Source organism: Anthonomus grandis, chromosome 15 (assembly GCF_022605725.1).
Source record: "Anthonomus grandis grandis chromosome 15, icAntGran1.3, whole genome shotgun sequence".
Taxonomy (NCBI): domain Eukaryota; kingdom Metazoa; phylum Arthropoda; class Insecta; order Coleoptera; family Curculionidae; genus Anthonomus; species Anthonomus grandis.
Window position 1 is genome coordinate 13,640,508 of NC_065560.1, and position 27,585 is coordinate 13,668,092.

At 34.2% G+C, this 27,585-nt stretch overlaps 1 protein-coding gene across 1 annotated transcript; it reads right to left on the reverse strand.

The window, feature by feature from the left end:
* Positions 1 to 5,397: 5,397 nt before the first annotated feature.
* LOC126745181 (putative inorganic phosphate cotransporter) lies at positions 5,398 to 26,054 on the reverse strand. The gene is made up of 8 exons (XM_050452910.1): positions 25,812 to 26,054; positions 20,701 to 20,914; positions 15,263 to 15,361; positions 14,792 to 15,012; positions 14,586 to 14,735; positions 14,400 to 14,532; positions 14,105 to 14,346; positions 5,398 to 5,596 (listed from the first exon to the last, which is right to left on the reverse strand). Exons 1-8 carry the CDS (start codon positions 25,992 to 25,994, stop codon positions 5,450 to 5,452), a joined length of 1,389 nt encoding a protein of 462 aa, XP_050308867.1. The 5' UTR covers positions 25,995 to 26,054; the 3' UTR covers positions 5,398 to 5,449.
* Positions 26,055 to 27,585: the final 1,531 nt, after the last annotated feature.

Consider the following 27,585-nt stretch of genomic DNA (forward strand, 5'->3'; position numbering starts at 1 on the left):
TTAATGACCTCCTAAACGCCATAGCTTTCGCGAGGTTAAAAATGCTGCACAGTTCTATTATCACACCCAAAGACTTAATAAATGCATTGCAAGAAATTTCACAAACATTAAGAAAAAATAATCTTCCTTTACCTACTTACTCATCATCTGTTGCTCAGTATATCGACATAATAGGTCTTGAAGCCTATCAAACTGACACACGAATAGTTTTTATCCTAAAGATACCTCTGGTTGAACCAGAAACTTACACTTTATATCATCTTTATACCACCCCCATTTTTGATAATCGATCAGAATTTCACCACGTAATACCAACACACCAAAAATATATCGCGCAGAACGATGATTCGATGCTCTACATCTCGTTGTCAAATATGAAAAACTGCAAACCACTAGCCATCCATCAAAAAATCTGTTCCGATGTTCTGCCTTATCCAATATATAGCGAAGCCATTTGTAAAGCGCAGCTGCTCAAAGGACCAAGTCACCTCCCAAAAACCTACTAGTCAAGTTTCTCTACTTTTGGCACAAGGATATAACGTCAAAGAAATTGATCTAAATCTCTGGCTAATCACAGTTTCCAATCCGTTACCAATAACGATAAAGTGTGAAGGAAAAGAAGTAAAGACGATTATAATCCAAATTAACTCGCTCCTAAAACTCCAACCTTACTGCAATGGTTTCGTAGGTGTCACAAGAATCCAAGCAAAACGGATCATAGATAGAGATCAAAATGTCACCTACAAAAATCACCAAGTCATGGTTCCTTACAAATGCTGTCAAAACATTCCCGAGAAAATAAAGATTCCAGATCTGAAACCGATAAAGCTAAATAACCTAGACATAGAAGACCTTAACATAGCGCAGCATCAACTGGACCAGTATTCAGAAGAATTAGAGAAAATGATGAGAAAACCATTTATCGAGAAACATCAATCTCGGTTCATAATTTCTTTAATGACTCTAATTTCAGTCCTAATTGGTCTTTATGTCCTGATAAAGTGTCGTCGACGCAGCAGACTGTTACCTAGCATTTCCATGGGTCCAACAGATGACGATTTCCCTCACCGTCGAGGCCGCATCCCAAAGTATCTACCAGACTGAAGCTAAGTCGAATCTTAGCAAGAAGAAGACCATCGATCCATCCCGAAGATGACGAAGAAGACAATGAAGAGACTCCATTTTAATATTAAGAATATCAATCTTATTATTTTATTATTTTTTTATTTTGTATTTACGTAGTGTTAGTTGGACTTTATTTTATAATTTAATTTTAAGAAAAACTTAATACACGGTATTAACTTTTTAGTAAAAGAGGGAGTTGTTATATGCGATTATATTGACCTTATGCAACAGGGTGCACGATCCCACGGTGTCGCAATAGCAACGACCGCCGGAACTTACGCATATTTGGAAATATGGAATTTACCGTGAGATATGCCAATTAAGCAATCAATTTTAAATATAAATAGGATGTTTTCCAATAAAAAGTACAGTAGTATAATAATAAATTTAAGCACGTTACTCTGTCCGTTTAATTTTTGAATAAATATAATTTAAAGTAAAAATATTGTTTTTAAAAATATAAAAGAGTTTTTCAAGTTTTAACATGTATATTAATTTAACAGTCATCTTTTCGGATTTGCCGAAAATTTGTCTATGACAGTCTTTTCAATAAACTCACTGCTTTCTTTTAAATAATTGCGATGTATGCTCATCAGACATAAACCTGTAAGCCTTTTTTCACCCATGGTGCTTTGCCACGTTTTAACTCTTCGCAGTGTACTGATGGACCGTTCTACGGTCGCCGTGGTGCATGGGATAGTGCTTAAAATAATGCCTTTCTGACAGCAGGGTAAAAAATGTTGGCTTCGTTGAACAGATCAACTACTTCTATGTCCCTTAATTGATTATCTGATAAATGCAATTATGCCAAAGGTTGAGTTCTCCGGTGATATCCACCGGTTATAAAATTCTTGGAATGATTCTGCGTTCTTGTGTAAGTCTGTAATGCTGGTTTTGGTCTTGGTCATACACAAGGGATGTAGCTTACTTAAAGGAAACGCCGGAGTATTTTCTTGGGAGAATCGAATATTCAATGATAAAATGAGTGAATCAATGTATGGTATTATCAGGGAACGCCGCCAATATTCGTTATCATTGTGTGATGGTAGTTTACTTCTATATATTTGCTTGTGAGCACATAGAAGTGTCAAGTGTGACGTGGAACCGAAATTTCTATGTTCCATTAAATCCATTGCAACAGCTCGCGCTTTTTGAAGCACTTTATTACTTATTCTATTAGGAACCTCGCGGTCATTTCTGAGAATGTCCTTGATATGTTTGATGTGTTCCGCCATCGAGATCATGTCGATCGATTTGGCCTGCAGTGCGCTAACTACTGGTTCTAAAACTGCTGAATATTTGGCTTTTGTTTGTAGAGCAATAATAAACACTGATTTTGTAACGGCTGAGTGCATTTTTTCTGGTGGCATAATTTTCCTTTACGTTTCTAGAAATTTCACAAGCTCTGGAAAATTTTGAGACAACTTCCTGATTGATTTATATTTTTTGGACCATCTCGTCTCACACAATCGTGATAGGTTTGGAGCGTAGTTTCGACGTGTAGTCGATTCTCTGAAAAACGTTATAACATCCTTCACAGTGGCGACAGTATTTCTAATTTCTGGCACTGCGATCGCATCATTCACAAGGTTACTTGTGACTTAAACAATGAACATATAAAGCACGAGGATATTTTTTTTTCTCAAAATGGCTTGTACGCCACCCTCTTTCCTTGCCATTGTAGAACAGCCATCGAATCCAAACCCTACGCAATCTTCGGTTGGGAGGTTAGAACTAATCAAGAAATTGTCAATTGCTTCGCCAATTGCTGAATCATTTTATGCTCTTAGTTCAACGGACCCTACAAATTCTTCTCTGATTTTCCTTTTGCTTTCGTCGTAGAATCGCTCGCCTATTGACAACTGTTTTTTTTTTCAGCTACGTCTGCTGTTTTATCAGCTAAGACTGCGTAAGCCATGGTTTTCTGAACTTAATTCTCACTTATTAATAACTTAATTAGAACTTAACTTAATCAATTCGCCACATAAATTTATCAATTCGTTTTGTATTTTTGGCGATGTGTAAACTGCATTGCGTCGGCACTTTTTTGCGGTGACTCTTTAATTTGTCGTCCGCTGAATTGATTCTCAACTTGAATAAATCTAATAAAACACCCTCATCTGTTTGTTTTCCCCTAAGAGGCATATCATGTGTACCGCAAAATACTATACAAGAAATAATTGATGACAATAATTGTCCGTTTTCATCTATTGCTTTTTGGTGTCCGCTTTGTATACAGGTACATTGTCAAGAAAGCATTCTTAGCAGCATTATTTTTGAACTTTATATATGGCCTGACCATAAATAATCCCAAAATTCCTCTCCGAGTGCTGGTGAGCGGAGGGAACAAAACACAAAGAGCACTTTTAGTCACTTGGAATATACTAGCCATTCTGCATATTGATCCAACCAAGCATGAGTAAATTTTTCTTGTTAACCTAATAGTTTTTGAGTAATCTTGGAATTTAGGTGTTGTCATTTGGTTAGTGAGTCAGACTAGCAGGTTTTTGTCAAATCAGACGTGTTTTTGGAGTTGATATCACAAACTTGCACTTCTCCATAAAAAGGAGTCCCGATAAGACGTATGGTCCTCTTCTGGATAGAATCAAGCAGCTTTAAATTGCGTTTGGGTGCAGAGCATATGTGAAAGCAATATGCAAGAGATAAGCGAATGTGAGCCTTGTAAAGCGTTACAAGCTATTGCATATAGTCGGCAATAGCTATACTATAACTTAATAGACAAAAGCACGCCGACATGTATAGGTACGATAGAATTATCACGAACTTTGCTTGTAGGCACCTCCATTTATGCTTAATCGCTGATAGTTTGTAGTATAATTGTGTGCATCAAACTAACAGATTTCAGCACATTGGTGCCATAATATAGGAGCGTGTGTAAATATGCTAACCGGAATGTGTATGTGAAATTTGCGAGTGTGTTGCATGATAGGGCTTTTATGTCAAGACTGATCAGTTCTAACTATCATGTACCCATATTATTCGATGTCTTACGAATAATCAATGATCCTTCAATACAGAACATAGATTGCATAATTATAACCGTAGTTAAGTTCAAATTCTATAATATTTTGACAGTTTATACCAACGGTTTATATCACTTCAAAAATTCAAAAACAGCTTACGTCAATAATAATTTAAATGACCTTTTGACTGAATATAGTGTTGCCGTTTGGCAACACATTGGGCTCCTTCGTAAAAGCTATATACAGTGCATCCCAAAAGTTATGTCTAAATTCATTTAAATTTTAGGGGTGTGTTCGAAAAAAAAACACTCGGATCCGTCGATTTTTATTTCAAGTTGCGCATTTTTGTACGTGTAGTTTGTATATACAGGGTTGCTCAAAAATAAATTACGACCATTAAGTTCATTTTTTCAAACGACAGCACCTTTTTTTATTTCATCTTTGAATTTCGCATGGAATTCTACGTATGTTTCATGCATCATGTCCTATACCTAAAGTCAACAGTTATCGAAAAAAAGACGATTCATGTAACAAATAAAAAAAGAACAAAAATTAAGTTAAATGTTCAAAATGGTTGCCATTCACGGCTTGACAACATCCAAGACGATCAATAAAGTCTCGTTGCACATTTGCAATCATTTCCGGAGTTATTGCGCGCACTTCTCTGCGAATTCTCTCTTTCAAGTCGTCTAGATTATTTGGCCTAGTAAGGCCAGGTATCCCCACAAAAAAATCTATTGATGTTAGGTCAGGCGACCTAGCAGGCCATTCGATGGGTCCTCCGATTCACCGATTGGGAAAGGTTTCATCCAAAAATGTACGCACACTGGCAGCTTAGTGCGGAGGAGCGCCATCTTGCTGGAAAATTAGTTCTTCGTCAGGATAGTCTAGTAATGCTGGAACTAATTCAAATTGGAGAAAATCAAGATACACTTGTATAAAGGTGAACTTCAATAATAATGTTTGGTCGTCTTTTTTTCGATAACTCTTGACTTTAGGTATAGGACATGAGGCATGAAACATACATAGAATTCCACGCGAAATTCAAAAATGAAATAAAAAAAAGGTGCTTTCCTTTGAAAAAATTAAGTTGATGGTCGTAATTTATTTTTGAGCAACCCTGTATATACAAACTTCACGTACAAAAATGCGCAAGTTGATATAAAAATCAACGGGTCCGAGCGTTTTTTTTTTCGAACACACCCCTGAATTTTAAATGAATTTAGACATAACTTTTGGGATGCACTGTATAAGTACTGCCTTACTACATACACAAATAAAATTAGTATTTAAAGATTAGCTTTTTATTTATATAAACCAAACTGTTATGTACGTTGTTGTTATGTAGTTGGAGTTGTTGGAAGATCTTCTGGAGCGCTATCCCACGGCTGTCGATCTGCAGTAACAAAAATCGCATATATTGTGGCTGAAGCAATATAAATTACTGCTGTTATTATAAATACTATTTGCCATTGATGTCTGTTTTCCTAAAATAAAAAGTAAGTTGTGAATGTATATTTTTGTATTGCATATTAAATGGAAAAAGAGGCTTCGCGGAATTCATTAATGGTGTACACTATTATCATGCAAACATTATTTGTAATACTCAAAAGTAATTAACTGATTAAAATAGATTTTACTAAAGATATCCTAACATAAGACAATTAATTAGTCAGAAGAATTTTTGAAGAACTACTTTAAAGAGTTTGACAATCTGCGTATAAAATCAAATCAACCACTTCTTGCCACAAATCCTCTTTTATCAGTTAATTATTTTCGGTTTTTCTAAAAATTAACAGAATCGGTAAAGAAATTAATTTAATATTTTTAAATTGCACAATAAATCACGGTATCTATTAACAAATAGTAAACCTTTTAATGAAAATAATATAAATATAAAATTCCTTGTAGTATTGTGGTAAATTTTACATAATCGATCTTACTAGCCGATTCAGCGCATTCTTAAAATTAATTGAAAAATGGATATATATTTTCTATTATTTAATTTTATTAAGCACACCCTTCGAAATCCTATAATACTACTGTATTTTCTTTGGTACATTTTAATACAGTTTACCAAAGTCAAAAAAAATATCAGTTTAAAAAAATCTTTGGTTGGGTGTTATTGGAAGACTCAAAGAAATACAGAAAAAATAGGTAATATTATGTATTTAGTTTTATTTACTTTAATAATAGTAGTAGATTTAATTACCGAAACGTTTGTTTAAGCTAGAATTTTTTATTTAATTGTTTTATATATATACAGGGTGTTTCATAATTAGTGGGACAAACTTGGAGGGGTTACATCCCTGAAGATTTTTTCTGAAAATTAATAGGTAGTTTCTATGTATCTAGTGCTATTTTTTAATATACAGGGTGATTTTTATAAGAAATTCATGCTTTTGGGGGATGATAGGGGACGTTCAAATATAACTTTTGATATAAGACACTATGGGTCGGAAATGCCTCAGAAGCAAAATACAGGGGGTTAAAGTTTTTAAAAAAATTAAGAAATTAATTTTTAGTTTTTTGACTGTTATATCTGTTATACTGTTACTTAAGATATCGGTGTCAAATTTTCTCAATAAAGCTACCTAATAAAGATGCTTTAAATGTAAAAAGTAAATGTTTTAGTTTCAACTAGTGGCGTAGACCAGATAGGCATTAGAGTAATTTTTTAATAAAAAAAATAGTACGCCACTGATAATCAAAAATTGTAAAAATCCTTGGTTTATTTAAGAGAAAAAAAGGTATCCTGCATCTTTTTCCCAAAAGGCACCATTTTATCAGAATTTAAAAATAAATAACTGTAGGATAAATTAGTTTTAGGTTCGTAGTTATTTAATTTATACGTATAATATTATTTTTCTTTCGAAATCCATTTCAATAAACAATGATCTCATTCAGGCTCCGTGAACGCTCCTTATCGATGTGTTATGATTAGGTCGCAGTTTTTACTTTAACGGTGACATCGGCGATGACGAAAGGGGACATCAGTGGACAGTCTTCTTGAAGGTTCCGAAATGAGATACGGGAACGAGACGCGTTTTCGGGAAAATCTTAAAAGACGTAGGGCGTGTCCCTAACATTAAGACGGAAAGACGTATACAAGACGTAAAGACGGGTTAAGGTCAGGATCAGTAAGACGTGGCTGCATCCTTTTCCTTTTCTATTATAAGACGTGAGACGAGTTATAAGTATTTTAAAGCCGCTCGACATAGGGATGTGAACGCGATTTACCATATCAGTTAACAGTTAAAGTCTACTCCAAACTCTTTTGTGCAATAGTTTTCTTAATTATTTTATTAAATATTTTGAAAATCCCGCACCGGACTTTTCATTACCATCAACAAACCCTAGACAACATAGAAAACCCTACATAACTGTAATAAAAACTAAGGAAAAAAAAATATTGGATAACGTTAAAAAATACTAAATAATTAATAATAATAATTAATAATTAATTTAAAAGGTGCTCAAAGTGGCCGCCATTTTGTTGGATACGGAGCCTGCAGCGTAATGTTAAATTGTCGTGAATTTTCTGAATAACTTCACCCCTATCTTTAATTTCGTCTGCAGCTACTACAATGCGAGCCAAAAGATCATGTTCATCTGGCACAGGTGTAGAATAAATAAGTTGGTCCAAATGACCCTACAAATAAAAATCACAGGGATTTAAATCGGGGGAGCGCGCTGGCCAAGCCACTGGGCCTCCCCTCCCAACCCAACGTCTAGGATATCTTTGGTTCAAATATTTCCTGACAACGCTACCATAGTGCGCCGGACAACCGTCATGTTGAAGCCACATTATTTGCCAAACATCCAATGGCACATCTTCTAAAAGTTCAGGCAGTACATCTCGAAGAAAAATCAAATAATTCCCTGCATTGAGACGTCTTGGCAAAATGTACGGACCAATCTCTCCCCTACAATGTCTGCCCAAACATTCACAGAGAATTTTTGTTGGTAGCCACGGATAAATTTAGCATGAGGGTTTTCATCAGCCCAGACATGATTGTTTCTTAGGTTGAAATGTCCCTCTCGGCAAAACGTTGATTCGTCACTAAACAAAATAGCTTGGCGAATGTCTGGGTGTTCAGCCCCTTGTTGAAGATACCAAGTGGCAAACGCGAACCTATTAGCATAGTCTTGGGGCAACAGATGGTGAACCTTTTGTTTTTTAAATGGATAAAGGTGTTTATCATGCAAAACTTTCCAAACCAACGTTTGGCTTATCGTCAGGTGATCAGCAATTTTTCGGGTACTTGTATTTGGATCCTCTTCAATATTGTGAAGTATTTCCTCCTCAACATTATCACGAATAGGTCTTGCACAAACTCTTATGCCTGGGTTCACCTAAAACAAAAAGTACATGTTAATTTTCTCTTTTTATTTTTTTTAAGTAGGTACTTACTTGTAATTGTCCTCTCTCACATAGACTCCTGTCGACCTTAAGAAAAAATCTTCTCTCTGGGACTATTCGATTGGGAAAACGTTCAACATAAATCGCGCGAGCCAAAACAGTATTTCCTCTAGATTCACCAAGGGTTAAATGCATATCTGCCAATTCATTCCACGCAAATCGCTCCATAACATTCAAAATAAAGTAACGGCAGAACAACTACCTTATTTAAATTAATCAGGAAGATGACTTTATAACAAAGTTTTGATTCGTATGTCAAAAATATCCTAGCAACCGTCAAAGCTATTATAGTTATTTTGTTATCATGTCCCTCTTTGCAATTTGCGTGGCATTGAGTTAGCGGATATGTACACTCGGCGAATCCGATGAGTTCGTGCGAGACCAAATACAAGTACCCGAAAAATTGCTGGACACCAACTTTATCCAATTAAAAAACAAAAGGTTCTGCATCTGTTGACCCATCTTCAACAAGGGGCTAAACACCCAGACATTTGCCAAGCTTTTGGTTGTGGTGGCCTGCATGGTTTCTTAGCCAGCGAGATTCCCTAATTGAAATCCTTGTAATCTTATTTGTGGGATCAGTTTCATCTACTTATTTACTTGACACCAGTTAAAGAATCATGTGGATCGCATTGCCAGTAGCTGCAGGCGAAATTAAAGATAGGGGTGAAGTTATTCAGAAAATTTACGACAATTTAACATTACGCTGCAGGCTCTGTATCCAACAAAATGGCGGCCACTTTGAGCACCTTTTAAATTAATTATTATTATTATTTAGTATTTTTTAACGTTATTTTTTTTTCCTTAGTTTTTATTTTTAAATTCTGATAATGGTGCCTTTTGGGAAAAAGATGCAGGATACCTTTTTTTCTGTTGAATAAACCAAGGATTCTTAAAATTTTTGATTATCAGTGGCGTACTATTTTTTTTTATTAAAAAATTACTCTAATGCCTATCTGATCTACGCCACTGGTAGAAACTAAAACATTTACTTTTTACATTTAAAGCATCTTTATTAGGTAGCTTAAAGGGTGTCGCCCACTAGAGCGGAGCGCGCCGGAGCGCATGGCAGCGCTCCGGGCCTTCTTGCCCATACGCACTTAGATATTCGCGCGCTGAAGAGATTCACTATACGCGCGCTGAACCGAAGCGACGCGGAGCGGCTAGCTGAGTTTCTTCAGTTTGTACAATGCTGTCCTCCGATGAGGAGGAGTTATTTATAATTTCTGCTTTGTGCGAAGAAGCAGAAAAAAAAACAAAAAAGGAAAAGAAAATGTTGGATACATAATATATGTAAAAAAAGTAAGACTGAGGGTGAATTCTATACTTTATTTCCTGATCTAATAGAAGACAAAATTAAATTTCATCAGTATTTCCGAATGACGCATGGACAATTCATGAAACTATTAGGTTACCTAAAACCAGAAATAGAAAGACAAAATACGTCATTTCGTCAAGCTATAGGTCCAGAAGAAAGGTTAGCTGTATGCTTAAGGTAATTTACCTTAAAAAATAGGTAATTTAAGTGGTTTAATAGAAAAAAAAGTAAAATTTTAATTTAACAGATAATTAAGGCAAGTTAACGGCAACCTTCTAAAATTACTTGTTTATTCTCATACAAAAAATGTTACAAAAAAAGTACATCTCTAATATGCAAAAAAACCCAAAAAAAAAATTTTTCTAAATTATAATAAAAAAAATAAAATTAAAAGTTTTCCTAATTATTTTTATAAGTGTTCAGGCAACTAGTGTGAATCATCTAAATTATGTAAATTGGTAAGATCCTCGGAAAATTGTGGGGCCTGTGTCTGTTGACATGATGATGATGGTTGAGTGTAGGAATAGTATTGATGGTTTATGTCTGGTGATGTTTGAGGTATTGCCAACAGCACAGAATCTTGAAAGTTATTTGAATACTGACGAGATGTTCGTGATAAAGATGAGAGTTGATATGGTGGATATTCAGCTCTATTTGATTGTACCGGGTGGCCAACTAAGAATGGACGTCGGCGATATCTCAGGCTCTAATAGTCGTAGCCCCTTGAAAAAAAAAATTTTGTAATAAAAGTGGCGAAAAAAAAATGCTGGAAATTATTTTGAAGTTCATTAGTCAACCGCTAGAGGGCGCGACAGCTTCTTTAAATCTTAAAATTGCATTTTTGCCAAAAAACCTCCAATAACGTACACCTCAAAATATTATATTAATATTCTAGGAAGATTTCCTCACAAAAAAGTTTCTACAAAAATTTCTGTCAGTTGTCAAATAAAGTGGTGGGGGGCGTTTTTAGCTTGAATAAAGAAAACAGCTGAAAATCAGCTATGACTGGACCGATTTTTTTTAAACATATTTTTTTTTTATGTCTATTGTTGCCTTATTTTTTCAACCAAAAAAAAATTTCAAATTACTTTTCCTAAAATCCGCTAGAGGGCGTTGACTTGTGACTAACCCTTTCTGTCGGATTATTTCAAAAAACTCAAATGCAACTATATATATTTTTTTACGTCATTAAAAGCGGGGAAGAAAACCAAAGAAACTGGTGAAAACGGCACTTCAATATCATTTCTTAAACAAAAGTTATAAAAAAAAAGTGTCCATTCGAAAATAAAAATGACAAAAATGGCGATAAACTCCTATTTGCTTAGATAAACTGAATAAACTCCTTTTATATAAGTATTTTTTTAAACAAACAAACTCATAGTACTCTTTTAGAAAATCCGACATACAGGATTGATCATTATACGTTTATTTATACAGGGTGTTAACTAAACTAAGTTGACAAATGGGCCTATTTTGGGAAAACTGTGCATAGGAAAGTTGAGTTAGTAGGCTATGGAAACAAAAGTGGCAGGTAACCATGGAAGCAAAATATGTAAATATTTCAGTTAAATGTCATTTTAGCGTCTCTTCTTGCGATTGTTAAAGCGTTTTTAAGTCTCGCTAATAACATCCAATAGTTTTCTTGTTAGTTCGCCGTATTGTGAACTTTGTTTTTCCAGTTTTCCGTGTTGTTCCAGTTTTTCGTGTTGTGCTAGTTGTTCGTATTGTTCCAGTTTTTCCTGTTTTGTTCCAGTTTTTTGTGTTTTGTTCAAGTTTTTTGTTCCTTAACTTTTTATCTCTGTTTTTCGTATTGCTTTGTTTAACAATGCTTTATACAAACGAAGAGGCGTTTGACATAATATCATTTTAATGTATGAGAAATGCCACAGTTGCTGCAAGGGTGTATGCGCATCAGTATCCTGATAGACGCCATCCTACTGCAAAAGTTTTTCTTCGGATCATACATCGTTTGCGAACGAATGGAAACGTTCGGCTGCCCGTGTTTCGGAGACAACGCAGGGGACGCACCGAAGACAACATAATAAATGTTTTACCCTACGTCGAGTTTAATCCTCACTTAAGTACTAGAACAATAGCGCACGACCTGGGAGAAAATCGAACTACTGTTCAGAATATTCTTAAGGAGTACAGGTAAGCGATCTTTTGGATATTAATCTTCACTATACGCGATGAGACTTAATTTTCCTAAGGAGAGTTCATTTTTTGATGATGATGCTTTAAATGTAAAATTAATTAATTTTTACACGAAAAGCACCAGAGTCAGACTCAGGTGCTTTCAAACATATTGTGGACAGATGAGGCTACATTTCACAGCAATGGAGGCATGAATCTCCACAATATTCATTACTGGTCACCAACGAATCCGCACTGTATGCGAGAAGTCCAGCATCAAGTCCGTTGGTCTTTAAATTGTTGGGCAGGAATATTAGGAGGTCGAATTATCGGCCAACAACGCACTAAATGGTGCAAATTATTTGCAGTTTTTAAAGGAGGAATTGCCAATTTTATTAGAGGATGTGCCACTTGAAATTCGCCAACGAATGATGTTCCAGCACGGTGGCTGTCCAGCACATTTCGCCCGAAATGTTCGGGAGTTTTTAGATGCTACCTACCCTGGTAGATGGATAGGACGGGGCGGTACCTTTCCATTGCCGGCTAGATCACCAGACCTAACGTGCCTGGATTTTTATTTATGGGGTCGAGTTAAAGAAATTGTTTTTGCAACAAGACCTACGACCCGACAAAAGCTGCAGCTTTGCCTACCGAACAAAAGATGTTTCAGTGCATAGAAAATGATGGAATGCATTTTGAACATTTGGGGAGGCACTAAATAAATTATGTGTATAACATATTATTTATTGTACTACCTAAGATTTCTTAAAATTGTATGTAGAATTTAAATATCAAATAACATATTATAGAGTGTTCTATTTAAAAAAAGCAAGTTTTCATCGACATCCGGTATCATCAAAATTGTTGAATAAAAAGTGTCAAATTATTTTATTTTTGTATCTTTAATTAACTTTTCTATGGTATGGTATGGTGCCAAATTTTTAAAACTTTCCTATAGAACAACTATAAACTGTATGCACAGTTTTCCTAAAATAGGCCAATTTGGTCAACTTTATTTAGTTAACACCCTGTAATAAATAAACGTATAACGATCAATTCTATATCTCGGATTTTCTAAAACACTACTGAGTTTGTTTCTTTTTAAAAATACTTAGTTAATACGAGTTTATTCAGCTTGTGTAAGCAAATAGTAATTTATGGCCATTTTTGTCACTTTTATTTTCGAATGGACACTATTTTGTTAATAAGTTTAGTTTAACAAGTGATATCGAAGTGCCGTTTTCACCAGTTTCTTTGGTTTTCTTCCCCGCTTTTAATGACGTAAAAAAATATATATAGTTGCATTTGAGTTTTTTGAAATAATCCGTCAGAAAGGGTTAGTCACAAGTCAACGCCCTCTAGCGGATTTTAGGAAAAGTAATTTGAATTTTTTTTTGGTTGAAAAAATAAGGCAACAAAAGACTTAACAAAAATATGTTTAAAAAAAATCGGTCCAGTCACAGCTGATTTTCAGCTGTTTTCTTTATTCAAGCTAAAAACGCCCCCCACCACTTTATTTGACAACTGACAGAAATTTTTGTATAACACCGATATCGTAAACAGTCAAAAAACTAAAAATTAATTTCTTAATTTTTTTAATAACTTTAACCCCCTGTATTTTGCTTCTGAGGCATTTCCGACCCATAGCGTCTTATATCAAAAGTTATATTCGAACGTCCCCTATCATCCCCCAAAAGCATGACCTTCTTATAAAAATCACCCTGTATAATTTATTTTTTTATTTTACCAGTGGCGGCCATGCGCGTTAGAACCTAATGAACTCTTTAAAAAAATAGTACGCCACTGGTTTTTCTTCAAATAAAAAATATTTTTCAAGGCCCTATTTAATGTAGAGTAAATTTCGTCTCTTGGCTTTTTTCTGTCTGACCTATCGTTTTCGCATAAAAAATAAAAATAAAAACCATTGTTCGATATTTATTTTTCGCTAAAATTTAAATTTGAAAAAATAGAAATTTATAATATCTAATAGAATAGAGAAATTTAAAAAAAAACTTGCAGTGCCCTTTAATCATGGTAGAAATCAGCTTGCTAATACAGATACGGTATAATAGGCTTTAGGCTTTAAATAAATGTATAAGTAATAAATAGTTTTTTGCTTACGTCATCTGTAACAATGTAATATACAAGAACTGTTGAAAACATTCCAACAACAAATGATAGAGAATTGCTGATCCCATACATAATTCCACAAAATTTTGGCGACAAATCGACTTGACTTAAGGAGTACGCACAAAGTGTTGCCGCGTAAAACATATTAGCTAGGGTTAGAAGAAAAACTGCTAGGAACTGTGTATTTGAAAAATATCCGACCATTATCAATGAGATACCCATTCCGTATGCACCTAAAAAAATCACGTTATTAAAAAAAATTTTAAAGCCTATTCTATATGCTCACCGAAACACTGGAAAAACCTTCTGGCATTAACTCTTCTTAAAATGTGCTTTTGTATTAAGCAATCTGAGATAGGAGAATATACCCATCCCATTATGGAAGCTGCTATGTAGGGACAAGCACTTACCATACCGTTCTAAAAAACAAAATCTGGATATATTCGTTTTTATGTCGAAATCTAGTACTTACTGCGCCTATTTTGAATTTCATCACATTCGCTAAGTAAATTGACACTTGAGTCATCATGGTGGTATAGGCGAATGAGTTGCCAATATTTGCAGATGCCGTTGCCCAAAAAGGAACACTCAACATGATCTGTTTAAAGGGTAATTTTGGTTCCTATAAATCAAATACTTTTATCAACAAAAGAAAAGTGAAAAACGTGATTTGTTTACCTTATCTGCTGCTGTTTGGTGCAACGTGCGCTGTATATAATCCAGTTCTTCAGGATTTATCCGCGGATTATCGGCGGGCTTGCTAAATCCGAAAAAAAAGTATAAAAGGCACCATACTAAGCCCAGTAATCCCCATAAATAGAAGGAATAAGGCCAACCCTGCCAAGAAGCACAGATAAACCCTGTTGTGAAGAACGACACCACAGATCCAACGTTTATGCCTAAAAAAAACGATTAAGAAGAGACATATTTTAAACGCAAATGGAAGTTATAGAGAAAATTTAAAAAACCTATATATTTATTGGTCGATTGTCCTTTATAATTGAAATACACTTGACAAAAATGTAGAAAATAATTATATAATTTCGATTGTAAAACAAGGGTTTTCTTCCATTAGTTCTTGGAATTTTTTGTATAACTTTCTAATGAAACACCTCGTATATATGTGAATTGCATAAAAAATGGAATTACCAGAAAATACTATGCCACCAAACGTGCTGCGCTCCGACGGTGGAGACCATCGACCCAAGATCGTTTGCGCACAAGGGAAAAGGCAACCCTGTCCAAGCCCTAAAAATATATATAGTGGTTTATATAAATTCAAGCATACAGAATATCCACTTCTATAAGGTCATCCTGAGCACTGTATAGAGTAAAATACTCTATGTGACAATTACGAAAAATATAAACAAATAGAAGTAAGAAACTGATATAATTATGAATTTATTAATTTTAATGGGTTACAAAAGTTTAAAAAAATCTGTATCAGAATTACTTTTAACACGCTATAGAGGGTGCTCCATTAAAGTTCTCATAACTTAATGGTGTGGAATTAAAATTAAAGAGTCGTGGTTAAAGTGGTCTTCAGAAAGACTTGGATATTATTTTTTAATTGCATATTTGACCGCTCCCTAGCGGTGGTTGGTAAACAAGCACAACTTGTTAATTAACTTGAGTTATAACCATTTATATGAATACGATACGATGAACGACGAAATATTTTAAGAAATTAAATGAGAAAATTATATTGATAGGTAGGTAAATGATAATATCTTGAATTTAGAAATTGCCGTTGCTCCATATCTCACATTTAAGAAATAAAGATTTTTTATTTCTAGAATGATGTATTCTGAATATTTTTTGTATAGCAAACCATATATGCCTAAAGTCAATAGTTTGTGAAATATGACGTAACAGACTAACGAAACGTATCAAAAATCAAACCATAAACATTTATCCTAGTTTTATTATTAATGACCACCAAAGTCACCGGATATAATCCCATTATATTTTTTTATTGGCTATTTGAAGTCTAAAGTTTATGTGAATAGACTAATCGATCTGCAACTGCAGTAGAATTCCTCTTAACCGGTCACCTCGGGACTGAATACCTGGCCGGTTGCCGTTTTGGCCGATTAATTCAAAGTGTACTTATATATGTGTACATAATACATATTATATTATGTTTATTATCTATGTTATGTACATTTATGTATACAGTGCGAACGTAAAGGTTGGAATAAATTCATTTAAAATTCAGGGGTATGTTAAAAAAAAAAACGCTCGGACATGTCGATTTTTATTTTTAACTGCGGGTTTTCTTACTATAATTTTATGTATACAGGGTGGCCCAAAAATAAGTTACGGTCATCAACGTAATTTTTTTTAAATGTAAACACCTATTTTTTATTTTAGATTTAGGTTCTACATTAAATTCTAAGTACATTTCATGTACCATGTCCTATACCTAAACTCGACCGTTGACGATTGAACACAATAAAAGGCTATTTTTGGAAGAGTTATTTATATCAAGCAAGAATACATAAAAATATTTTAATTAATTTATTAAGTGTTGAAAATGGCTGCCACGAACCTCTTGGCAATATCCCAATCGATGCTGAAATTCTTGTAAAACGTTATCGATAACAGAAGGTTCTATCAATCTTATTTCTTCCGTTATTCTAATTTTTAAGTCTTCAATGTTGTTTGGCCGATTAACATAAACTTTGGACTTAAGATACCCCCACAAAAAAAAATCTAAAGGAGTCAGATCCGGCGATCTGGCCGGCCATTCAATTGCACCCCTCCGACCAATCCAACGTCCAGGGAAAACGGTATCCAGGTACTGGCGCACGGGACGAGTGTAATGGGCTGGAGCTCCATCTTGCTGATACCATAAGGAATTATCTAATATATCCGGGTCTTCTGGATCGGGGTATAAAGTGGCAAGGCATGGAACCAAGTCATTTTCTAAAAACTCTAAGTACCTCTCACCATTCAAGTATCCTTCAAAGAAAAAGGGCCCTATAACCCTGTTTTCAATCACCCCCGCCCAAACATTTACTTTTTGAGGGACTTGGCTGTGGCACTCCATCATCCAGTGCGGATTTTCAGTAGCCCAATATCGGCAGTTTTGCCGGTTTACACTACCATGAAGACAAAACGTTGCCTCATCAGAAAATACAATTTTTTTTGAAAATTGTGGATTAGCATGGCACAAGTTCATAAGTCTCTCACAAAATTCTAAACGCCTATCTGGGTCATCTTCATTTAGTTCATGAACCAATTAAACTTTGTAAGGGTGCCATTTATTTATACCTAAATACTTAACGACGGATGTCTGGGATATCTGATTTTCTAACGCAATATTGCGAGTCGTTTTATGGCAATTATCTTCAACTGCCAGCAAAACATTTAGTTGCTTCTCTTCTGATATACTTGACCGACCTTTCGTATAATTATCCCTGACATGACCCAAATCCCGATATTTCTGTTCTATTTTACTGACAGTACTTTGAGATATACGTGGCCTATCAGGATACTTGGCATGATAAATTTCACAGACTTCCATCTGAGTGCGTATCCTGTTTCCATAACCAATCATCATCAAAATCTCTATTCGCTCTCGCTCACTAAGACGTACCATTTTTTGAAATTTTAATTTTATCTTTTGATAAACTTAACACAAGCAAAACTTTGCTTAGGCATCTAAATCAAACTAAATTCACTCAAAATTATTTGATGTCAACAAATTGTGACAAGTTAACAATCAAAAACACCAACCACAAATGTAAATAACCAAACAATAACTGATAGGTTGCTTGATATAAATAACTCTTCCAAAAATAGCCTTTTATTGTGTTCAATCGTCAACGGTCGAGTTTAGGTATAGGACATGGTACATGAAATGTACTTAGAATTTGATGTAGAACCTAAATCTAAAATAAAAAATAGGTGTTTACATTTAAAAAAATTACGTTGATGACCGTAACTTATTTTTGGGCCACCCTGTATACATAAAATTATAGTAAGAAAACCCGCAGTTAAAAATAAAAATCGACATGTCCGAGCGTTTTTTTTTTGAACATACCCCTGAATTTTAAATGAATTTATTCCAACCTTTACGTTCGCACTGTATGTATTGAAGAGAGTATTACACATATATATGAACATAATAAATACAAAATAATGGAGAAATATTCTTTATATAGTTATGTATTTCATATTTACATACATGAAGGTGCTACATCAACAAATATACATATGTATGTAAGTTTAATATGTAATTATTGTTTTAAAAAGTCTGTGATTTTCTTCTGTTTTTTAAACTTTTTTAAACAGTGTATTTCTGAATGCGATATCCCTCCATTTTCTAATCACCAAAACGTCTAATGCTGTTGACTCATGTTGCTGCTCAATATATTTTAATGCAAGTTCCATTACATTTTTGACTTCTTTATGAGAAATCGTTTTTTCCTCTTCAATGTCACTACTCTCATCATATTGCTCTGGTTCTTTGGTTGCTAAATTTATGATTTCTTCATAATTCAAAAATTCATTTTCAAGGTGATCGTCACAACTTATCATCCAATTTTCCACATCTTCTGGTTGCAATGCTTCGTTACCCGTTAACTTTTGAAGGTCTTGTAGAGTGGATTTGTTTTCTTCTTCTTCAGTCCCTGCAATATTCGAGATCGCAACTAGATTCTCAACATCTGGCCAAAGTTTTCTCCAAGATTTAATAAACATTGAAGAGGGCATTTCTTGAAATGCTGTAGCTAATATATAGATAACGTCTTTGATATTGATCTTTTTGATGACTTCTAAAAGACCTTTGTCTTCACTCTCCGAGTGTTGCAGAATTTCAGAAACAAGTTTACGCCTGTATCGTCTTTTTAAGCTTTCGACCACTCCTTGGTCCATTGGTTGCACTAAGCTTTTCACATTAGGAGGAAGATAAACCAATTTTATGTCATCTACATCGCAGTCATGATGATGGGTTTGAGCATTATCTAACACTAGAACTATTTTGATAGTCAAGTTAACACTTTTTAAATGTTTTTTAACTCTTGGAACAAACTCTAAATTAAACCACTCTTTAAACAGGTCTGAATTCATCCATGCTGATTTTTGTGACTTATGATAGACCTGAAGGGACGATGGATTTAAGTTTTTGAATGTCCGTGGTTCAGCAGACTTGCCAATAACGAAAAGAGGAATTTTATGAGTTCCCGCTACATTCGAACAAACGGCCACTGTAATACGTTCTTTGTTCTTTTTAAAGCCAGAGGCAGACTGTTCATGACTGCCTAGAAAAGTTTTTTCTGGTAACATTTTAATGTTTGGCCCGGTCTCGTCGATACTACTTGTTCTGGAGATAATTCCTTTGTTTTAACCATTTCACCAAACTTAGTCTTGAATTCTGTCGCACCTGAAGTATCAGCAGACAGTTTTTTTCCACTTACATATGCGAAATGGATTCCGTGTCGCTTTTTCCATCGATTAAGCCAAGCATCACTTGCCACAAATTCGCCTCCATTATTAATCTGGTGGATAGCCAGAGCTTTTTCTTTCTAAATTGGGCCGCCAATCGGTGTACCTCTTTGACGTTCCTGAAGAAACCAGATCCACAAAGCTTCATCGACGACCTCGCAAATAGGTTTTTTTTCTCGTACAACGGCTGCCCAGATTCTTATCAGATTCAATTTTCAAACAAAACTCCTCAATCGAATGCCTATCTCTTTGCCAGTCATTTACAGTGCTTTTTCCAACATTAAATTCTGCACAGATTTTCGGCACAGATTCACCATTATCAATCCGCTTAAACACTTTTAAACGTGTATCCATCGAAACCACAATTCTTTTGCGCTTTGCACTCATTGTTAAGGAAATAGTTATGTTTTGTACGTACCCACAGCAAGAACAAACCAAACTGATAAATCGACAAAATAATCCTATCCAACATCGTTTATAGTTCAGTTCACATCTCCCCGTAATAACGAGGAAATCCCTTAAGAGAGGAAAAATATTGCGTTGCGTTCGGCTGTTGTAAACAGGCCGGTTAATCCGTTGACCGGTTAATGCGAAGCCGGTTAAGGTAATTATACTGTGATTGAAAATTTGCAATTGAAAGTTATTTACTAACTTTAAAAATGCATTGAGAGAAATGGACAACAAATTGAGCATCGGTTGCAATAAATATTGCATAAATTGTAATTAATGTTTCATTAGTCTATTACGTCAAATTTGAAAAACCAGTTGACTTTAGGCATATGATATGATATACAAAGTATTCAGAATATATCATAGAATTGTAAAATATCATGACATACGGGGTATTCTATTTAAAAAATTAATATTAACGATATAGTTTCTACTTGGTAACCCTGTATTGAAAATTTGAATTTGTTCCTTTCATCGTGAGTGCACTGTATAGAAGGTCTTGCTATGTTTTCTACGTTAAAACTTGTTACACTCAGAAAAAAACTTGACGTTTTTTTCTATCTTGCCCAGGTCTGATTATGGAACTTCCTTATGGAAAAATTTCGCATTTCAGAAATCACTGCCTTTTGGCCGTTGGTATATAATAACATATAAATAAACAATAATAAAATTTATAAATACTGTACCTTGGATGAACCTCATAACAATAACCGCATCAGCTCCTCCGACATCAGCTATTACTGGTATTAGTATAAAGGCCACGGTATTGATAAAGAAACTCCAAAGAAGCAAGTGCTTAGACGAGTAAAATTTTGCTATGAAACCAGAAGGGATTTGAAGCACAAGGTAACCATAGAAGAAACCTCCTACAATGATGCTTACTTTGTCCCAATTATAAATCTTAAAAGGAAAAGGGGGTATTAGGATAATTATTTAACTAAAAAACATTAATTTAATCAATAATTAATAAATAGTATTATTATGTCAAGTAAATTAAATTGTAATAAAAAAAATAAGTTTTCCCGCTTAAATTGTACCACTATGTTTTTAACGCCTATTACTGAGGATGAAGTTCTAAAAAATATAAATGCTCTAAAAAACTATTCTGCACCGGGGTTAGATGGATTAAAGAGTACCTTACTTAAGCAAATACGAAATAATATTGCAAAACCCTTGACCCATGTTTTTAATTGTATTCTTTTAACAGGAATAATTCCGAATGAATTGAAGAAGTCAGTGGTTGTTCCGATATATAAGGGAAATGACGTGTGTTCTCCAGGCAACTATCGCCCAATATCACTTATTAGTAATATAGCAAAAATACTTAAAGCTTGTATACGCATTAGGTTTTCAAAACACTTACAGAAAAACAACATTTTATCTCCCAACCAATATGGTTTTAGAGAGGGTAAGTCAACTGAAGAGGCACTATTTGAGGTAACAAATCATATTTGTAAAACTATTGAAAAAAATGAAAAACCGTTAGCTATATTTTTAGATTTGGCTAAAGCCTTCGACTCGGTATCACACGATATTCTACTTGATAAATTAGACGACTACGGGATAAGGGGATTAAGCTGGACTCTTATAAAAAATTATCTTACTGAAAGAAAGCAATGTGTTAGGGTGGAGGATGAGTATAGTGTTTTTGAAACAATAAATTGTGGTGTTCCACAAGGTACTGTACTGGGGCCTCTTCTATTCACCCTCTACATCAATGAACTTCTTTTTCTTAGTACATCTGGAAAACTTGTATCATACGCGGACGACACTGTTTTGTTGGTAAAGGGTGATAACTGGGCGAATGCTGTGGAGAGAGCAACTTCAGATTTTGCAATGGTTCGTCGGTGGCTGGAAGAAAATCGTTTAGCAGTAAATATTGAAAAAACAAAATTTATGAGTTTTAGCATTCTCGATAACCATCAAATTAATACAGATGTACTAAAAATACACACATATCAGTGCATATTAAAGGAGAAGCCATGTGCTTGCATGGAAACCTTAAGTAGGACTCCATGTATAAAGTATTTGGGTATTTTTATCGATCAAAATATTAAATGGGAAAAACATATAGAAAGTATTAATATAAAAATTCGTAAACTAATTTTTAAATTTTATCATCTTAGAAATTGTATGCCTCTCCACATTTTAAAAATGTTATATACATCCTTGGCTGAATCAGTCATTAGATATGGAATATCAATATGGGGAGGATCATTTGCCAGTACCATAAATATTTTAAACATTACTCAAAAATACCTTTTACGAGTAATTTTAAGAAAACATCCCAGATACTCCTCAAACCGTTTATACCAAGAAGCGCGCGTTTTTACAATACAGCAAATGTATGCTAAGTCAGTGCTAATGTTTGTCTATAAATATCCTGATTTGCGGCGACCGATAGAGAACTTGGGTTGCTATACTAGAAGCCAAGCAGTGCATTCTGTTAGTGTGCCTTTTCTGACAAGAGCGACTACTCAAAGGTTTTTAACATACCTTGGCCCAAAATTTTTTAACCTTCTTCCAAGTAGTATTAGAGAAGTTCGAAATATACATATGTTTAGTAGAGAAATAAATAGGTTGCTTCATGAAAACTTTGAAGTTTTTGCTATGGTGTTGCGTAGATAATTATTTATTTGCAAATTAAATATAGGGTATATGCAGCTTTATCAGTATATTGGTGGTTAAGATCTGTTATTCTGACTAGGGCGATTTAAATCATTAGTTCATTTAATCATTATTTTGGTTTATTCTTTGGTTTTAATATAGTTAGTATATAGTATAATATAGTATATAGTATATTGGTATATTTGGTATATAGTATATAACTTTAAGTGAATTGTGAATTATATATATTATCTTCTTAATTACTTTTATTTTGTACACACACAGATTCTAATCTAGGTGTACATCTATTTATACTTTTGTGAGTTTTGTAAAATTATTGTAAATAAATTTGATATGCATTTGATATGATATCTGGCCTTCTGAGTGAACCCTTTATATTCTGTATACAGGGTCCTGCAACAGTGCGCCGGTCTTCCATAATGCCTAAAAAAATTAGGTTAAAATTTTCTAACTTCTTAAAAAATTTTTGGGACCTGATAGCGCATATCTGGAAAATATTTTCAAGTATACAGGGTGCTTCAAAAAAGTAGGGCGATATAAGCAGCATTTTTTTAAAATGGAATGCCATTCTTTTTATTTTATTTTTAAGACCGCCTTAGGCTACCTAGTATACGCGCTAATTATGGCTGCTTTGTCTTGCGCAGTTTGACTGCAATAATTTTTTTTATAAAAAAAATCTAAAAATCATTACATCATTTAATTTCATCTTGATACTAGAAATGTTAATTCAATGTCAATATTGGACTTAATTTGGATTCTAGAAGAATGGAGAATTACTTTGACCTAAATTGTTTCCTTCTGTCGTATACAGGGTCTTCGTAGTTAGCAATCATATTTAACGAATTTCAAAGCTCCATTTCTCGCCTTCTTTAAATGGAACATCCTGTATATTTTTTATCCATTTAATGAAGTAATTTAATAATAATTTAATACATGAACATTTTTTATTATGTAAACATTAGCTATCTTTAGTCGTTTTTAAAATATTCACGATAATAATTAAACAAGCATATTAAAAATATTTATCATTTTATTATTATTACATTAAGTTAATTTTCTTCGTCCCAAACATGGCTATTCCTACTATTAAAAATACCGTCTCTTGTGAAAGAGGCTTCATCGGTTCACAAAACATATCGTAAAAAATTTGGTTGTGCAATGATGTTATCCAGAAGCCATCAAAAAAATTGAACTCTAGGATGATAATCGGCTGCAGTCATACCTTGAACTTTCTGGAAGTGGTAAGGATGGAGTTGTTGCTCGTGTAGTACCCGCCAGACAGAAGCGTTAAAGTTCTTCTTGTATCCAGTATTTTAAGGAAAGAAGATTCTATCATACTTTTGTTATGTGAGGTTGAAGGAATGCGGGTTAAAACCTCCTCAATATTTAAAGGAAATATTCCGCATTTGCGAAAGCCGGAAAGCAAGTTATCTTTGATGGCTGGCTCAATCATATTCATCATTTTTGATAAGAGTGGAGGAAAATGTTGAATGTTTGTGTTTCTAATGCCATCTTCAGTGCCTTTCCATTCTGATAATACTTTGCGCCAAGCAATTTTGATTGGGCGAAAAAATGCCACATCCAAAGGCTGTGTTAGGTGGGTACTATTTGCCGGCAAACAAACTAAACTTACTTTATTTTGACGATACAATCTAAGGGAATGAACTGTCAAATGAGAAGAAAGGTTGTCACATATTAGCACTGTCTTTCCTTCTAATTTTTTCAATCTCGGCATCATTTGAAATTTGAGCCAGTCAGTAAATATGTTGCTATTAAACCAACCCAAAGAACTAGCATTATAGCGACATCCTTTTGGCCTATTTTCTGTGCATGTAGTCCACATATTAGTAGCTCGATAAACCACATATGGTGGCAACAGTTCTCCAGCAGCATTTCCTGCGAACATAACAGATATTGATGTCTTCGAAGCATTTCGACTATATTCAGGGTATTTGGAACCTTTCTTGACAAGGACCCTTTTTTTCCCCGGATCGTCCGTAAGGTTTGTCTCATCAAAATTCCATATATTGGTTGAAGTAACGTAAGGTACATCACGTAATTCACTGGCCAAATTATTGAAAAAGTTGCGTAGAACAGTTTCATCTACTGCCGCACTTGCACGCTTTACATTCTCGGCAAAGCGTAAAGACAAATGGTGATGTCTTGCAATAAACGAATTTGCCCATTCACTGCCGGGTAAATTATTCTGGAAGATCTTCACATTTCTCCCACATCTGTTCAGATAATCCTTAATAATATGACGCAGCTCTTGAGTATCGACTGGAAAACCAAAGTCTCCCAAAGCAATAATGCACTCAACAAAATCCTCTTCCTCTTGTAAAGAAAAAACAGGTTGACCACCTGGTTTTCTATTATGTTTTTTCTTAAGTTTATTTAAAATCGTTCTTCTAGGTATATTGTACTTTTGTTCTGCTTTTCTGTGTGATAGTGCCCCTGATCTAACTTCAGCTAAGCATTTTTTCAATGTTTCTTTGGTATAGTCTGCATACCTTCTGGCCCCAGCTTTTCTTTGATATTTTCTAGGTATGCTGAAACAAAAAAAATAATTCATGACGCCGACCTTTAGTTTTTTTGATAAAAAACAAACAGAAGCTTTCTTCATTATTTATTTGAAATACTTTAGCCGGAGCAAAGTAACCCCAGACTTGTAGTTTCAGGTGACTTTGCTCCGGTGAAAAGTAACCCCCAAAACTGCGAAATGTTGACAGTAAAACCGAAATTCGTTTTTCAAGAATTATTTACGACTAATTAATAGTTCTACTAGGTAAAAAATAATCACAAGCTAATTCAATATAAACTTTGCCATACTTACTTCTTACACCTAGAATAAAAACCAAAATACACACAAAATTTTTTGAAGTTAAATTATAACAAAATATTAAGCGTATCTTCTCTCTGCAGTTGACTGAACGGTACTGAAGGTATCGACGTGCGCAGCGCGCTCCGTATAGCCAAATTGGTAATGTTGGATACACTCGCGGTTTGGGTGCGTTATATTTACACGTTTTTAAGCGGGAATTAAAATAAACTTTTTTTTTTAAATGGACCAAAGTCCTCACGGCGGTGGAAAAGACACCCCGGTTTACGGTACCTACTTAAAAACGGCTTGAAAAAAAAATCTTACTGAACGGATAATTATCATACTTACTGGTACGTCCGGATTAGCACTGGTAGAATTTTTTCCTGTCATAGCCACAATAGCTATACTAAGGTTGGTTCTTTGGGCCATGCAAAGACTACAAACGAGAAAAAGAAATATCATTTGAACATGTCTATTGCCAAATTTCTTAATAAGCAATTCTTCATCGCTTGGGGAATTTGCAACATTCATTGTAATTAATTTGAAATGTACAACTATCGCAGTTTTGTCAACCAAATATATCGGTGACAGAAGTAATGTCTTTATTCACTAATAATAAAATTAGGGCGTGTTCAATAAAAAGGTACGGGTTTATCGATTATTAATTTTATAACTTTTTTTATTGCCATTTTCGTAAATATTGTATTACATCTTTTGGGAAGTTTTGCTTTCATTTCGTGGTTGGGCTTTTCTAGTTAGGGTTTTATTATTTGTTTAATACTTTAGGGCTCCTTTCGCTTAATATTTTTAGTTTCTTAGTCCTGTTTTTAGTATTGTTTAAGATGCCCGAATTTGGCAAATACTGGACCCCATCGACTACTTTTATCGGGACTTTTACTACTAGAAACTCCGGAAATCGATAGGATCTTATCGATATAGATAACTTTAAAGGTTTGTTTTATTCTAAATAAAAAAGTAACCGAAGTCGTTGATCTGTCGATTTGTTGTTGACTAAGAAAAATATTCAGACCAATGAAGATTGAAGTGTTTCTACAGGTTTATCAGTTAATGAGAATTATTAAAACCTGTACTATTCCTGTACACTCTCAGTCTGATTGAATGGTTGGAAGATTTAATTGGACTTTAAAACGTTATTTAACAGTTGTGCTAAAAACTCTAAACAAACTATTTAATAACCATCTAAATGGTGTTTTCAGTGTTCAATAAACCTAGTTTTCTGTAGCAAAGTGTTAAAATATTTATTGATTTAGAAAATATATATATTTGCGATATGCGAAAATAATTTTTTGAAAAATGATATTTACATAAGAACATACAAAACAAAACTACTAGGAAGAAATGTGGTACGGAAGTGGGGTATATTGGAAAGATTTATACAGGGTGTTCATTTGAAAACTTCCCACCAAGGATTTATCGAAAACCACTGTTTAAAAAAAACGCCGAAATACGTCAAAAGGTTTGTCAAGGGGGACAACTTTCTAACCTAAAATAACTTCACCCCCTTTCACCCTCTGCCCCCCAGGGTCATCCCCTTAAAAATTTTAAATGGCAAGGGGTATCGAGTAATAGCTTGTTTAAAAAGTCTTTCGAAGTCTTTTATTTTGACGTTTGATTTTTTAAATAGGTCGATTCGTTTTCGAGAAAATTAGAAAAATCTTTGTTTATCTTAATTTGTTTAGATAGAAAACAAAAACATGAAAATATCAGTTTTTATTTTAATAAGTGTTCAAAATGTTGCCCGTTTTTGGCCAAACAATGATATAGGCGATGTTCAAATTCCTGACGGACATTTTCAAAAACATGTTGTGGGATATCATGGCAGCTGTCGATGATGTGTTGACGAAGTTCATCCAAATTTTCAGGTTGGGGAGTAAAGACAATAGATTTCAAATGATCCCATAGAAAAAAGTCTAACGGCGTTATATCAGGAGATCTAGCAGGCTATTCTATAGGCCCCCTTCGCCCTATCCATTTATCCGGAAACTCGTCGTCTAGGCATTGCTTTAGGGCAGTGCATTGATTGTTTTTAATTATTTTAATGTTGGCTATTGTAAGAACCTTTTGGGGGTAAAATACTATCTTTTTAAGTATTTCACACCAT

Excerpts from the sequence above, each read along its gene's own strand:
- LOC126745181 (XM_050452910.1), bottom strand. The coding sequence starts at position 25,994 with ATGAATGTTGCAAATTCCCCAAGCGATGAAGAATTGCTTATTAAGAAA. Across the intron at positions 14,736-14,791 it reads ACCAAACAGCAGCAGATAAG|GAACCAAAATTACCCTTTAA; the intron begins GTAAACAAATCA and ends TTTGATTTATAG. Across the intron at positions 14,347-14,399 it reads AAGGTTTTTCCAGTGTTTCG|GTGCATACGGAATGGGTATC; the intron begins GTGAGCATATAG and ends TGATTTTTTTAG.